This window comes from Pithys albifrons, chromosome 18 (assembly GCF_047495875.1).
Source record: "Pithys albifrons albifrons isolate INPA30051 chromosome 18, PitAlb_v1, whole genome shotgun sequence".
In the NCBI taxonomy this organism is placed as follows: Eukaryota; Metazoa; Chordata; class Aves; order Passeriformes; family Thamnophilidae; genus Pithys; species Pithys albifrons.
Genome location: NC_092475.1, coordinates 11238444 through 11254258, shown reverse-complemented (window position 1 = coordinate 11254258; position 15815 = coordinate 11238444). Strand labels below are relative to the sequence as shown.

The 15815-nt window shown below is 45.9% G+C and overlaps 1 protein-coding gene across 1 annotated transcript; it reads left to right on the top strand.

The window, feature by feature from the left end:
• The first annotated feature begins 2750 nt into the window (after nucleotides 1-2750).
• Nucleotides 2751-13905, top strand: ACTR5 (actin related protein 5). The gene is made up of 9 exons (XM_071572660.1): nucleotides 2751-3228; nucleotides 5122-5351; nucleotides 6357-6526; nucleotides 7996-8213; nucleotides 8553-8735; nucleotides 10793-10915; nucleotides 11419-11558; nucleotides 12338-12470; nucleotides 12947-13905. Exons 1-9 carry the CDS (start codon nucleotides 2845-2847, stop codon nucleotides 13193-13195), a joined length of 1830 nt encoding a protein of 609 aa, XP_071428761.1. The 5' UTR covers nucleotides 2751-2844; the 3' UTR covers nucleotides 13196-13905.
• Nucleotides 13906-15815: the final 1910 nt, after the last annotated feature.

Below are 15815 nucleotides of genomic sequence, written 5' to 3'. Positions count from 1 at the left end.
CACCTCCCTGGGGAATGGGGGATTGAAACAAGGGGGAAATGCCCTCTCCATCTCCCATATCTCTGGAGAGACTGGTGGGGCAGCAGCGGGTCCCTCAGCAGGGAGATGCCTGGGCTGTGTCAGTGACCCCCTGGGTGGGTGGCACAGCCCAGGGCCACGGGGTTTCACCTCCACTCACACACTGGGGAGGGTTCACAGTCCAACTTTAAAGAATGGTGGTCCCTGTGTGAAAAGGAGAGTGGGGGACTACCCACCCTGTGGGCTGTCAGCAACAGGACAAGGGGGCACGATGGGCTCAAGCTCTGCCAGGGGAAATTGAAGTTGGAGATCAGAAAAAAATTCTTTGCAGAGAGAGTGGTCAGGCATTGGAATGGGCTGCCCAGAGAGGGGGTGGATTCCCCATCCCTGGAGGTTTTTAAAGTGAGCTTGGCCGTGGCACTGAGTGCCATGATCTGGTAAAGGGACTGGAGTTGGACCAAGTGTTGGACTTGATGATCTCGGATGATTTTCCAACCCAATCGATTCTATGATTCTTTGGGGGTGTTGTCCACAAAATCAGATTAATTAGCTGGTGTGCAACAAGACAGTCATCACACAGTCAAGAGAGACCCTGAGTACTCATTTCAGAGCAGTGCAAGCCTCGGTGCTCAATGTATTCCACAAATCCAGAATGCCCCACGGGAGTTTCCCCACCATTACTTATACACAGAAATTCAGAGTTGCTGACTATCCAAGTACAGACCCTCTAATATGATTGGTCAGTAATTCCAGCTCACTTCTCCACATGCTCAGGGGAAGGGTCTTCACCTGGGCAGAGGTCTTTTTGACATGTAGGTGTGATTTTTAGTATTATAATGAAGATAGTTCAGCTATAGAGTACATGGACCTTGAGAATTTTGCTGAGTTAGCAGAGTACACACAACACACACCAACATCCTGATTTACTACATTCTTACAGCTTGTTCGTTCCAGGATGTCCAGACTAGGGCATGCTCCTGCTGCCTGCTCCGCTGGTTAGGTCTCCTTTCACAGAATCACAGAACAGTGGGGTTAGAAGGGACCTCTGGAGATCACCCAGTCCAATCCCCTGCCAAGGCAGGGTGACCTGGAGCAGGTGACACAGGAACACATCCAGGTGGGCTTGGAATGTCTCCAGAGAGGGAGACTCCAACCCTCCATGGGCACCTGTTCCAGTGCTCTGCACCCTTAGTGGGAAGAACTTCTTCCTCTTGTTGAGGTGGAACTTCTTGTGTTTCAGTTTATGGCCATTGCTCCTCATCCTGTCACTGGGCACCACTGAAGGGAGTCTGGCACCGTCCTCTTGGCTCCCACCTGGGAGATATTTATATGCATTAACGAGGTGCCCTCTCAGTCTTCTCCAGACTCAACAGACCCAGCTCCTGCAGTGTCTCCTTATGAGAGAGATGCTCCAGACCCCAAATCATCCTTGTGGCCTGTCCTGGACCCACAACAACCTTCCAGGATGTGAAGGAGGACTACAGGGAAGCCGAAGGACTTCATCAGGAACTGCAGTGACAGGACAAGGAGTAATGGGTACAAACAGAAAGAGGGGAAATTTGGGTTAGATATTAGGAAGAAATTATTTACTGTGAGCATGGTAAGACTTGTAAAGTACCTGTAAACTTGCACAGGTTTGGATTAAACACTCAAAGAACCACAGAATATTGAGTTGGAAGGATCCAGAAGGACCATCAAATCCAAGTCTTGTGTGAATGTCCCATATGAGGACTGCAAGTGTGATCTTGGCATTATTGGCACAGTGCTGTGACCAGCTGGGCTCATCTCAGGGATGCCCAGAGAGGCTGGGGCTGCCCCATCCCTGGAGGTGTCTCACCTCATCTCAGGGATGCCCAGAGAGGCTGTGGCTGCCCCATCCCTGGAGGTGTCTGAGCTCATCTCAGGGATGCCCAGAGAGGCTGTGGCTGCCCCATCCCTGGAGGTGTCTGGGCTCATCTCAGGGATGCCCAGAGAGGCTGTGGCTGCCCCATCCCTGAAGGTGTCCAAGGCCAGGCTGGATGGGCTGGGAGCACCCTGGGCTGGTGGGAGGTGTCCCTGCCCATGGCAGGGGGTGGGATGGGATGAGCTTTGCAGTCCCTTCACAGAATTACAGACCCTGTGGAGCTGGAAGGGGCCACCAGGATGCCCCAGCCCTGGCCCTGCACAGACACCTCCAGCATCCCCCGTGCCCCTGAGGGCACTGCCCGCTGCTGACACGAAACAACTTTTAAATATCCTTCTACTGCACAATTAGCATGACTAAAAACAACAAAGAACAGCATGAACATAATCAACTACTAAAACATCTTCAATTTTGGTTAAAACAACAAAAAAATCAACTTATCGGATACCATTTGCTACTACAGTTTGGTAAATGGGCTATTTAAAACAAATAAAAAGAAATATTGTGTATAAATACACACATATATATGTATATATACACGATATTTATATATTATATATATTTACAATATTTTTATATGTGTGCATATGTATATACACACAATATTTATATATATATATATATTTCGAGATCGCTTGTTTCTGGGGTGAATTGGTGTCTGTACAGTTGGATTTCACTTTGGTTTTTTCGCACTTTGTCGCCACTTGCGAGTGGAGGCTCCGGAGCTCAAAGGGCACCAAATAGGCGGGTGGTGGAGAGGAACAATCTGTAAAACAAAAGCGAACACCACACCCATTGTTTCCTTATCCAGGTTTCAGCCTCAGAGCCCTCCCCGCCCCGCAGGCCGCGCTTTGGGCCCCCCTGGGCCCGGAACGCTCCGCTCGGGGCCCGTTCCCGGCCGGACCGGTCGGTCCGTTCCGGCCATGGCGGCGCCCACGCGGGTGTTCGCGTTCCGGGACGCGCGCTGGGCCCCGGACCCGGTGCTGGCCCCGGGCGCGGCCGTGCGGGGCCCTCCCCCCGCGCCGCTGGTCATCGACAATGGCTCCTTCCAGACGCGGGCGGGCTGGGCCTGCCCGGACCCCGCCGTGCCCGCACAGCCGCTGCTGCGGTTCCGCTCGCTGGCGGCGCGGAGCCGCGGGGCCCGCGGCGGGGCCGGCGCCGAGACACAGGTGGGCAACGACCTGGGCAGCCCCGAGCCCCTGCGCTGGCTGCTCCGCTCCCCCTTCGACCGCAACGTGCCCGTCCAGCTGGAGCTGCAGGAGCTGCTGCTCGACCACATCTTCCAGCGCCTCGGCGTGTCCTCGCAGGTACGGCCGGGCTGGAGCCGCCCGGGGGGCCCGGAGTGGTTTGGGTTGGGAGGGACCTTCAAGATCATCCCATTCCACCCCCTGCCATGGGCAGGGACACCTCCCACCAGCCCAGGTTGCTCCAAGCCCTGTCCAACCTGGCCTGGGACACTTCAGGGATGGGGCAGCCACAGCTGCTCTGGGCACCTGTGCCAGGGCCTGCCCACCCTCACAGGGAGGAATTTCTTCCTGGTACTGAGTTAAACAATCAAATCCAATAGAATAGAACAAATTTCTTCCTTTTATTCAGCCCTGGGAACATGGGGGATAACTCCACCAAAGACATGTTCAACCAGACTTCTGTGTTTCCACGTTTATATGCTTGGTTACGACTGATAACCCCTCCCCAAAGTTAAGCAGGATATTTAGGGTGACTTTTAACAGCTCTAATGGGCTGCTCTTATCTCTGCGGCCCTATATTTCCTTTTAACTAAACAATGTTACAGCTTCAAGCCTCAACCTACACAGGTTTTCTGATTTATTTTTTACAGCTTAGCCTTTAGTCTAAACAAGGTTTTGGTTTATTTCTTAAAGTTCATCTTACAGGGTTAAATTCCTTTGTCTAAAGCTCTGCATGGTTAAGATCACTGACAAACTAAGGTACAAGCGAAAATCTAAAATTAATATAAAATACAAAGTTAGTACAGTTTTGATTAAAAATTACTAAAGACCTTATGACTTCATAGAGAGGGAATAAAATCCTTTTTCTTGAGGAGTCCCTGAATCAGTTTCCAATCTAAGCCTACTCTGTCTCCCTTTGAAGTGGTTCCCCCTTGCTCTGCCACTCCAGGCTCCTGTAAATACTCTTGTCCCTTCTTTCCTCTGAGTTCCTTCAGGGCTGGCCCCATAGGGGTGGTTTGGGTGGAAGGGGAAATTCCCCCTGAACATGGGGAAGAGCTTCTTTCCTGAGCACCGAACAGAGACCAGAGAGAGTGTGGAGTCTCCCTCACTGAAAATATTCCAGACCCATCTGGTCACAATCCTGTGCCATGTGCTCTGGGATGGCTCTGCTTGAGCAGGGAGGTGGGACCAGATGACCCGCTGTGGGCCCTTCCAACCTCAACCATTCTGTGATACTGGGAGTTTGTGGCTGGTCAGCAGTGGGAATTGGGAGGGTCTGGAATTGCCTTTGGCTTTCCTGGAAGGTGTTGTCATTGTTCTTGCAGATCTGTGCAACCTGGGTGGACACTGAGGTGAGCCTGGCAGGGCCAGGTGTGCCCCAGAGGTGCCTTTGGAGCTCTGATAAGCTCTTCCCTTCTTCATGGTTTTGTGGTAAAGCAAAAGGGGAGGATTCAGCTGCAGAGTGGGAGGTTTGGACAGCAGCATCCTGTCAGGTCATGTGGAAAAACCTGCATCCAGGATCAGCTTTTAGAAGGACATAAACATTACTGATGTTGTGCAGGCTCTTATTGGTAGTGCTTACTGCCCACCTGCACTCTCAGCTGTGCTGAGAGTTGCTCCTCAGACTGTGGAGCCTTTTGCCTGCATGACACCAGTTTGAAAACCCCACCCAGTGCTGAACTGAACTTCCACCAGTTTTCTCTCACACTTCACCTCCTCCTTGCAGAGATTTTAGTTACAGAGATTTTTAATAATTCTTCTATGCTTTTAAATGTCCATTCTCCTCCACCATTAGGAGTTCATTCTTTGATTGAATTAACAGTAACATCTTGTTTACCCTCTTAAGCATTAGATATAATTTGACTTACATGATTAATAGTCTGCACATTAAGTGCTTTCTCATGGCTGTTTTGGAGGAGTTCTTGCTGGTGCTCAAAAGAAGCAGCAAGGATAACTATCCCTGGATTTTCCCTTCATGCTTTTGTTATTGTTCTTTTCCCTTGTCTCTTCCAGGGGTGTGTTGATCACCCAATTGTTCTGACAGAAGCAGTGTGCAATCCTCTGTATTCGAGGCAGATGATGTCCGAGCTCCTCTTCGAGTGCTATCAAGTGCCAAAAGTGTCCTATGGCGTGGACAGCCTGTACAGTTTTTACCACAACAGGAGGCAGAATTGGCCCTGCAGTGGGTTGGTGATATCCTCAGGGTATCAGTGTACACACATTTTGCCAGTCTTAGAAGGCAGGTGAGTTCTTGGTGTCTCAAGTGCAGCCTCTCTTTGTCAGGCACTGACTTTTCAAGTGATGCAAATATGCATTCTCTCAACACTGAGTATTCCAGCTCTGCAGTATTAACTCCCATCAGGTCTTAATTTTGCTAAATTCTGTTGAATTGTGAATTGAAGAAGCAGTACTGTCTTTGTGTTTTTAGTTGCTACTCATGCCTAGATTTGTACTGTGAAAAGTAGAAGGGGATATTTGCCCCAAGTGAAATAAGGCATTAAAAAATATATGTTGGGTTTTAAAGCAGATTGGGACAAAATAAAGTGCTCAGTGAGACTTCTGCTCTTCTTGAGGCTTTTATCATTCTGGTTATTCTGTTACAATGCTCTACTTTCACTTTTTTATTTCTCTTCTATTTTTGTCAATCATTACTGCAGGCAGTGGCTTTATTACATTGATAAATGCTTCAGATTTTCAGGGGTTACACCTGGTCAACTGTGAAATGTTACAAAAGTTAAAAAACTACTTTTAGCTCTGCTAACCATCCCTTCCCTTGTTAAAAAAATTCTTTCCAGAGAGAGTGCTCAGGCATTGGAATGGGCTGCCCACAGAGGGGGTGGATTCCCCATCCCTGGAGGTTTTTAAACTGAGCTTGGCTGTGGCACTGAGTGCCATAATCTGGTAAAGGGACTGGAGTTGGACCAAGGGTTGGACTTGATGATCTCGGAGGTCTTTTCCAACCCAGCTCATTCTATGATTCTATGATTATTTAATATTTGGGGGTTTTTTTAAGCAGAGCAGAGCCTTTCAGAAATTATCTGCAGTAAACACAGCAGTGGTTGTGCTGTCTGAGAAAAGTAGGTGTGTTAGACTCTGTGGTAACTGAATCTTGAAATACATATCTGTGAATATTCATGTCTACTTGGCTGTATCAGAAATTACATAAACCTGGGGTAAGCAGGAGGTGTGTTTCATGTGGATTTCTTGTGGCTTTCTCCATTCCCAGCTGTGTCTCTTGGCATTTGCAGGCTGGATGCCAAGAACTGCAAGCGCATCAACCTGGGCGGGTGCCAGGCTGCCGTGTACCTCCAGAGGCTCCTGCAGCTCAAATATCCCGGGCACTTCGCAGCCATCACGCTCAGCAGGATGGAGGAGATCTTGCATGAGCACAGCTACATTGCAGAGGACTACATAGAAGGTAAAACCAGAGTCATGTACCACGAAACTGTTCATCCACACTTAGCTTGTCCTTTATAACCCTTGTTTTCAAAGTGGCTCAGATTCTACCAGAAATATCTAATGTTGTGTTGCTTTCTTTGTACTGCCTTCCTTCCTTCATACTTAAACACAGTTTAAAATCTAAAATTATGACAGAAATAAAATGGAATTACTACCAAAAAAAATCTGGTTTATAAAGAAATAAATAAATATACAGTGGAGGAACTGGACATCACACACAGATCAATGTGATTGAGTGAATGCCATTTATTACACACCACACACGGTTTATACAGGGTTAAATCTACACATCCTTGGCTAAGCTGAACCTCACACCATCAAGCCACAAACTTTAATTGGTTATAATCCATATCTCACAAGTCCAATGTTTATATTGTCTCATCCTGGATGTTTTCAAGCACCTGCAGAGTCCTGTGAGAAACCACTGTGTGAATTCCTGGGGAGTAACCTCCTCCCTACCACCTATCAGCACTTGTGCTCCTTGCTGCTTCTAGCTGGCTTCAGTCTCACTGGATCCCACATAGATCTGAATTGTTCACTCTTCATTTTTCTGTAGCAACAGGTTTAGTTCAAATTTCTCTCTGAATAAAAATTGGAGTTCTTTCAGAGGAAAATCGTTCACAGTTAGTTTATTATTCTTCCAAGAAAGCCCCTTAAATTGTTTAGGATTTCTGCATCTAGCTGCATTTCTGATCTACTTTAAGGTTTCCAACATTGCACAGGACATTTCTCACTACTTTTTGTGAATTCAGTAAGTTCTGCAGTTTGTATGGTAAATGTCATCTGAAGTCGTGGCTGAAGAAAAGTGTTTTCCTAAATTTGTCACTTGTGAATGAGCCTTCAGGAGTCCTTAGAAATCTGTGAGAGCTCTCCCTTGGGAGGAGAGAAGAGACTTCAGTGTGCACTTCCACTTGGTAGTACTTGATGTTTCATGGAGATCCAAGAGCTAAGAACTACCTGCACTGAGTATGTGACCTGAAAGCTCTCAGCAATAGGACAAGGGGGCACGGGCTCAAGCTCTGCCAGGGGAAATTCAAGTTGGAGATCAGAAAAAAATTCTTCCCAGAGAGAGGAATCAGGCATTGGAATGGGCTGCCCAGAGAGGTGGTGGATTCCCCATCCCTGGAGGTTTTTAACCTGAGCTTGGCCGTGGCACTGAGTGCCATGATCTGGTAAAGGGACTGGAGTTGGACCAAGGGTTGGACTTGATGATCTCAGAGGTCTTTTCCAACCCAATCCATTCTATGAGTCTAAGGTGCTCAGAGGGGGTAGCCAAGTATAGAGGCAGATGACAAGACGTGACAAAATTTTAGGCTGGACTATTTTTGCCTTATTTCATCCCCTTTCATCCTCTGTGTGGAGTCTGTGCAAAATATAAATTGTTGTTTTCAGCTGACAAAACACTTGTTTTGCTTTCACAACACACAGAGCTCCAGAAGTGGCGATGCCCAGAGTACTATGAGAACAATGTGCACAAGATGCAGCTGCCTTTCTCCAACAAGCTGCTGGGGAGCACTCTGACATCTGAGGAGAAGCAGGAGAAGAAGCAGCAGCAGCTGCGGCGGCTTCAGGAGCTCAACGCGCGGCGTCGGGAGGAGAAGCTGCAGCTTGACCAGGAGAGGCTGGACAGGTTGCTGTATGTGCAGGTAACCCAAGTTTTAGTGTGATACTTTTGGAGCAAGGCAGGCTGCCCTCAAAGCTGTATCAGGAGGTCACATGTCATTGTAAAGAACTTACAAATGTCCTGGGTGTTTTCTGATAGGAGCTTGCCAAGGTTACTTGCAAGATAACAGGGAGAGATTATTGGTGCAAAGGGTGCTTTTGAGTTCTGAACAGCACTTCTTTGGGGAAATATTTTGAATGCTGCCAAAGTGTGCACATCATAATGTCTAGTAATGAAGGCAGAGTGTCTGTGCACACAGAGGTGACAGATAGTTGTGATTATCCTGTCTTGTTCTTCACAGCTAACTCTGATCTGTCTGCAGGAACTTTTAGAAGATGGTCAAATGGATCAGTTCCACAAAGCTTTGGTGGAACTGAACATGGACTCTGCAGAAGAACTTCAGTCTTACATCAACAAATTGAGTGTGTCTGTTGAACAAACAAAGCAGAAAATCCTACAGTCAGAAGTCAATATTGAAGTAGATGTTGTGGACAGCAAGCCAGAGGTATATGAGGTTTTCACCAAATTAATCCTTGTCTTATTATCTCTGAGAGAATTAAGTTTCTATGCTTGAAAATATGTCCTTTCAGACTTCTTTTGATGAACAAAACTTTTTCTTTAATCCACTGCAAGTTATTGTTAAGTTGGCAACTGCTTCTCTCTTTTGAGAGAAAATGTCCTAAGACAACCTTCTTGATCATCAGTAGCCTTCTATTAAAGATATAGAAGGACCCATCAAGCTTTTTCTTAAAAACAGTATTTGTTTTCCTTTCTATTCCTCCCTTCCAGATGCAGAGAACTTTATGGTAATAAACAACCAACCCTTTGCTTTCATGCTGGCTTTTTTTTGGTGCAATTAAGCAGCATGTTCTATTTTGTTTACTTCATGAAAGATTAATTGCTACACTTGCTTGTTGGAGTAACACTGAAGACGAGAAGTTTATTTCTCTGCTTTGCCAGACTAACACAGGCCCAGCACACAGCAGCTGTTTCTAAGAGGTGGTCTGAGGCTGTTTGTGCATGTGCTTATAATTGCCCTTCAAGTCACATAAATCAGCTTTTTTATCTGTGTCAGCCTTTGCTTAGGAAAAAGGTAGAGAGAAAAACAGAAAATGTAAGCATGGAGGAGAGATCTGTATTTAGGTTGCCCAGAGAAGCTGTGGCTGCCCCACCCCTGAAAGTGTCCAAGGCCAGGCTGGATGGGGCTTGGAGCAACCTGAGCTATGGAAGGTGTCCCTGCCCATGGAAGGGAGGTGAACAAGATGAGCTTGGAGGTCCCTTCCAACCCAAACTATTCTGTCAATAGGGCTTGTGTAACAATCAAAATGATGTGATTGACCAAAATTCAGGGAGATGGTGGGCTTACCATTGTGCTAAAGCATCTTTCTGCCTTCTGTCAAGGGAAATTGTTGTAGAAAAAGATAATTGAAAGACTATCAGCTTCCTGTAGTTTTGCTCAGTGGTTGTGCCTAAGTTCCTACATGGATCCCACTCCTTACTAGGTGTAATCACAGACCTTGGAATGAATCCATGAGGCTTTTTGTTTGGTCTTTGCCTTGTAAGATCACCTACAATTACCACCAAATCCATTTTTCAGACAGGCCATCCTTCTGGCAGGTAAAGGAGTCTAAGAGCTAATTATGTTGTCCCAGGGTCTGTGCCAAGTCTTCAGGAAAATTCAGTGTTTCTTTCTGTTACTGTCTTTTTTTTTAAGACATAAAAAGAAATGGATTTAACAAAGCACAAGTGATGGAGGGAACTTCAGGTGACTTTGGTGTAACAATGAACACTGCTCAAACTCCAGTTTGACTAATTGCTATCGTTGAAGTGGATATAAAATAGACAATTAAGAATGTTTAAAGGATCTAGTTTTAGCTCCTGGTATTACATGCTAGAAATTGCAACAAATGTTTGAAGTTTAAAATAACCCAAATGAAGGAAGAAAATCCCAAGGGTAACATTGTAACACAGAAAATAAAGCTGGTAATTAAACATCTGCTCTACCTCACAACAGGAGTCCTGTAGGATTTTGAGTGATGCTTTTCATTAGGAAAGAGCTTCACCTCTGTATAAAATATAAAGGGGTTTGGTGCATCTTGTGAGCAAATGGTAGGTGGATGAAACAGTCAGAAATTGTGTGGTGGCTTTGTAGCTAGCAAATATTTGTTTTCCAGTCCCACACAAACAAAATAGGGAATTTCATGGTAATTATAGTGCAGTTAGAGGTACTGGGAGAGCACCAAGTTTTAACTAGTATGAGAAGCTATTTTACCAAATTTTAGTATGTTATGTTTAGGATGTGGCTGCCTGGGATCCTGACAGACTAAGGCCTTGATTTCTTAGCTGGCATTGTGACAAATTTATTGGAAGTGTTTGATTTTTGTGCTTTGAGTGAATGTGTGTCTTAACTTCTATTTTCTGGGCGTATTTGTTTGCAGGCATGTTAAAATGTTCATATTTGAGGAAATTGGCACTGAGTTTCCAAACGTGTCACCAGAATTGAAGTCACACATGTACCCAGCACACCTGAACTAACCTACCATAATGCACCTTTGTTTCCAGACTCCTGATTTGGATCCACTGGGCAGTGAACAGTCACTGGAGGATGTGGAAAGTATTAATGAGTTTGAACCTTTATTTGCTGAGGAACAACCTGAAGTTGAGAAGCCTGTTGCTGCAGTACAGGTTTGATTTCTGTATCTACACCTTGTGCCAGAGATTTCTGCATCCCAGTTGTCCAGCAGGTCTGCTAACATTTTTCCCAATGCAAACACTGTTTGCCTGCTCTTGGAAGAGATTCTTAAACTAGCTGAACAGGACATTAAGAGAGGAGAAGTCTTTGCAATCTTAGCTAGTGCTTTAGTCCATGAATATTCTCACTGGGCTCACTCTCCAGGCAGTGCCATGTTATCAGGGAAAAAAAAGGTCCTGCTCAGTTTGTTTTTGTGTGTGATCCATAGCCTGATATCTTACCCCAGTGGACACAGCTTCCAAGTTGTGAGGTTGAGCCTTAGGAGCACCAAGCAAAATAAATTATAAGCCTTTTAGAGCCTTTTGCAGCATTCACTTTCTCTGTGAGCATTACCATCTGGTTTTTGAACAGAATTGTTTGGAAACTTTGCTTATTCTAGAATGTGTCTGCTCTTTAATGTAATTCCCCACTACTTCTCAATCTCATCTTTTTAAAGCCCGTGTTTAACCTGGCAGAATACCACCAGCTTTTCCTTGGCACTGAAAGAATCAGGGCTCCAGAGATTATCTTCCAGCCCTCCCTGATAGGAGAAGATCAGGCTGGTATAGCAGAAACCATGCAATATGTCCTGGAGAGGTGAGTTTACAAACCTACTTACTTCAGACAAGCAAATCTTGTTTTGATACCCACTTTGAAGTACTGGTTTCTTAGCAATAATTCGAGAAAATATGTTGGAATAGTTCTTTCTGGTGGGGTCAAACAATGCAGGTTAGACATGTCCTCCTGTTCTGAAAGCCAGAGGTAACTCTGCTTGTCTTAAGTGAGTGGATCTATGAATTTTTTTGATCAATTGCCCCATCAGTGAAAAATTTTTGAGCACACACCTCTAATATATAGGTATTTAAAAATTACACACAGGCACTACTAAACTAATGTGAGTATTTTAAAACATACAAAAAATTGAAATTAAAAAAGTATGAGATCAAGATGAAATAGACACTATTTAAATTTATTTATTAACGGTACAAGTTTATTTATTTATTAATGTGACAAGTTATGAAATGCTGGACATTTCCAGGTCTATTAACACTGGCAAAATTTATTTCCTGAACTGTATGAACATATATGAATGGCAGAGGAGATGGCATTTTTCTGAAGTGTAAGAATTTCAGCCCTAGAAAGAGGGTAGAAGTCCAGCTGTTGAATTATGGGGTACAATCCCCTGAGTTCTCTGAGGATTTTCTTCTGCCACCCCCTGAATTTTCAGAAAAGAACAAACACAGCTTTTCATGCTAGGAAAATTCAGAAGTTTCTCAAGGTAAATCCTGAGGCAAGGTATCAGTACTCCCCAGAGCTGTTCAGTTCACTGGGGAGACATCCTTGAGAAAGGCTAAAGTTGTTTTTACTCCTTGTAGATACTCAAAGGAACAACAAGCTGTTCTTGTCCAGAATGTTTTTCTCACTGGTGGAAATACCATGTACCCTGGACTGAAAGACAGAATCCAGAAGGAACTCCTGGAAATGAGGCCGTTCCAGTCATCTTTTCAGGTGTGTGTTGACATGATGTTTGTGTGAACAACCTGTTCCTCTGGGTTCATCAGTACGTGGGGTTGGGTGAGGTGCAGAGCAGGTGTCCTTAGAGCATGGGAGTGTTTTATGACAGGACACTGCAAACAGCTTTTTTGACCTGAGAAGATGCAGATTAAGCAAAGATACAGTTTCTCTTTCTGAAGGCAGTAAAAAGAGTAGGGAAGATGCCTTGGAAAAGGAAAATCTGCTAAAGGAACATGCTCACACAAGCATGTTTGACTGGAAATTTGCAGATTGATTTCTTAGGAATTGATCCCAAAGTGAAAACGCACTTCAAACCTGTTCCAAACTTTATTCTGTGCCAGAGCACTGAATAATCAGCTCAAGCTTCTGCAGTTCAGTGATTTGTGTCATGTACCTCTGCAATCAGGGTATAAAGGGCTTTTCTGTCCTGTGCTGAATTGACTTTGCTGTTCTGTTTTCCTTCCACGCAGGTTCATCTTGCCTCCAGCCCTGTTTTGGATGCCTGGTATGGGGCTAGGGACTGGGCAGTGGAACACATAGACCGGGAGGAAGGCTGGATAACCAGGAAGGACTATGAAGAGAAAGGGGGAGAATACCTCAAGGAACACTGTGCTTCCAATGTCTATGTCCCCATCCGCCTCCCCAAGCAGGCCCCGCGGGCAGCAGAGGCGGCAGCGCCCGGCAGAGCTCTGGCCTCAGGCACAGGCGAGCAGGGATAGTCCTGCCCTTGGCACCGCCCAGGTGTGCAGGAGGGCAGACCTTGCCCTGGTGCCAGGGAGCACCGAGATCTCTCCAGGCCCCTGGAGGAGGAGGACAGGCCACGCTGGTGTCAGCAGGCACGGTCAGAGTGCTCTGTGCTGCACACACACAGCAGCACGGAGAGGGGAAACAACATCTCATAAACTCTCTTAGTAATGCTCAGGGGTTTTCGAGAGTATATGTTTTAATGCTTTTTAAAATTTAATGAAACGTCCTGGTTTTATATTGGTTTTATTGCACGATCCCGCGGCAGGGCTGTAAGGAGAGAGGCAGCCCAGCAGGTGTCCCCCTCGCTCAGCGATCGTCTGTCGGGACATGTCGGGCAGGGCCGGGTGGGAGCTGAGCTCGGCCTTCTCTGCTGTTCTCTGGCCTGTTCCAGTTCCTTCCTGCAACACACGTTCTGCTGAAGCACCTCTGAATAAGCAGTGGGGTTTCAGATACTCTCTGTCTTCATTAATGTCAGTGATGATATCGATGTCTTGGTTGAAACTGGGAACTGGACACAGAAAGACACAACCCTCACTAAAGCACAGTCCAGAGGGACTGCCAGGTCTTGTGCACCCCTGGAGTGGTTTTACAGTGGTGGTTGCTGAGCAGGGCACCTCTTTGATGGGACTTTTGGATCAGAAGTTGGTTTAGCAATAAAATATGCTTTTTGCTTTACCACTAACTTATGTGTTTCAGTGATTTGACTCTTTAAAGACTACAGCATTGGTTGCACCTTGCTAAAAACACAGCCAGGCCCCTGTCCTAGTGCACAAATACTCCAGCTTCAGTTTGACTGGGGGTTCAGTTGTTGCATTGAACAACTTGCTGTTGCATTCCCAGAAGAATAATCAATGTTTAATGTTGAACTGCAACCTAAAGAGACTCCATCACTTTGGCAAAAGCTGGAAAAGGTAAGACTATGGGAAAATACCCAGGTCATATAACTACAGAAAGTGTAGAAGTGGTGATTTACTGTCCCCAAGGGCTACAGAGCATCAAGATAAGTTGACAGCAGGCAGATTCAGAGCAAAGGACATGAGATGCGTGGTGGTGAAGCTGTCACCACAGGATTCAGTATTCACCTCTGGATTCAAAAGGTGTTACACAGATTTACAGTTTAAAAAGAAGGTAAGTCTGTGGTCAAACACTGAGGTCTTACCTGTGCCTGGAGGTCCTGCAGTGTGTGTTCTTCAGAGAGCTTGTGAGGGAGGGGTTGTTGCAGACCTGCTCCCACACATAGTCCCTACTCACTGGTCACTCAGGTGGGATACTGGTCTTGGTGGGCCTTTGGCCTGCTGCTAACAGTGTGTTGGGCAGGGGAGGAGGAGAAGGGAACTTGCTGCCTCTGGGTGACCTCAAGTTTGGACTATTAATCCTATCCCTGGCTGCCTGGAGGCAGTTTTCAGGACTATTAAGGGAATTCTATGGATGGTAAAGAATGTGGAAAAACTTGCTGTGCTGAAACAGGGTGAAGTTACACCCCAACATGTGTTTTCTGATCTCAGTGTCAGTGACCTGGAGTGGAGTAAATGATGTCCCATTGCTATTTCACCCCTTTCTGACACATCTTTAGCTGCTTTAGGCAGAGTGGCTACTCAAGGTACGGAAATCTGTTCTGACACTTGGTGTTGGCTCCTAAACAGACAAGTGTGTTGTGCATAAACTGTTCCAGAGTGAAGGCCTGAAAGGGCATCTGTAGTGGATGATTAGGTGACTTCTAAATGTTTGGCTAAATTGAGCCAGCCACATCTCTTGCATTAATTCAAAGTGAAGCTCTCTAATTCTGTACAGAGATGCCAGAGCAGCTGCTTAAACAGCTTTAAGGAAGCATAATGTTATAATCTCCTGAATATTAGCTGTTAATTTGTTATTTTATCTCTGCAATAGCTGGAGTAACTAATGAACTTGGACAACATGATCATGGTCACAGGCTGTTCTGAGTGTGCTGGTGGGCATTCAGTTGCTTGGAGTAACATCATGAAAAGTGTGAACATTGCACAGTGGGATTAATTTTACTCATTTAAGTTCAGTTCCCTGGTAAATGATTTGCTGTGATGCTTAATGACCATTGGTGCTGCAGGAGAAAAGTGGAAGGAGTGTGTGGTGCTGAGGGCAGGAGGACACAAAGGTATTATTTTTTATGGTAGTGTTGGAGTCCTTGTGGAGCTTCACCATTGTGACACTTGTGGCAAGGCTTTCTCATACCCTTGTGCAGAAGCAATTGGTTGTTTTCCTTGTAACTGGCACAAGACTCTTCAAACCCAAAAGGAGCTCGGACTGTTTCTTCTGTGCATTGGTTTCTGCCACCTCAGAGGGGAGCAGGCCCACAGGCACCTGCTTGGGTCCCTTCTAATGGGGCTTCTGGCTGTGTGAGAAGCAGTAGGAGGAAAACTAATCCTTCTGTGGTCAGGAAACATGAAGTGATGCTGTGAGGGCCTTTGCCAAGTGATCGTAGGGCTGCTGTTGGGTGAGTTGTTGTGCCAGCAGCTTCAGAGTCTGTACTCTGTTTCTCCTGGTGTGTGTCCCACAAGCTGGCCAAGTGCAATTGCCAGCCCTGAGGTAATGAGTTGGTTCCCATTTGGTCCTCAGTAT

Excerpts from the sequence above, each read along its gene's own strand:
- ACTR5 (XM_071572660.1), top strand. The coding sequence starts at position 2,845 with ATGGCGGCGCCCACGCGGGTGTTCGCGTTCCGGGACGCGCGCTGGGCC. Across the intron at positions 3,229-5,121 it reads GCCTCGGCGTGTCCTCGCAG|GGGTGTGTTGATCACCCAAT; the intron begins GTACGGCCGGGC and ends TGTCTCTTCCAG. Across the intron at positions 11,559-12,337 it reads ATGCAATATGTCCTGGAGAG|ATACTCAAAGGAACAACAAG; the intron begins GTGAGTTTACAA and ends TACTCCTTGTAG.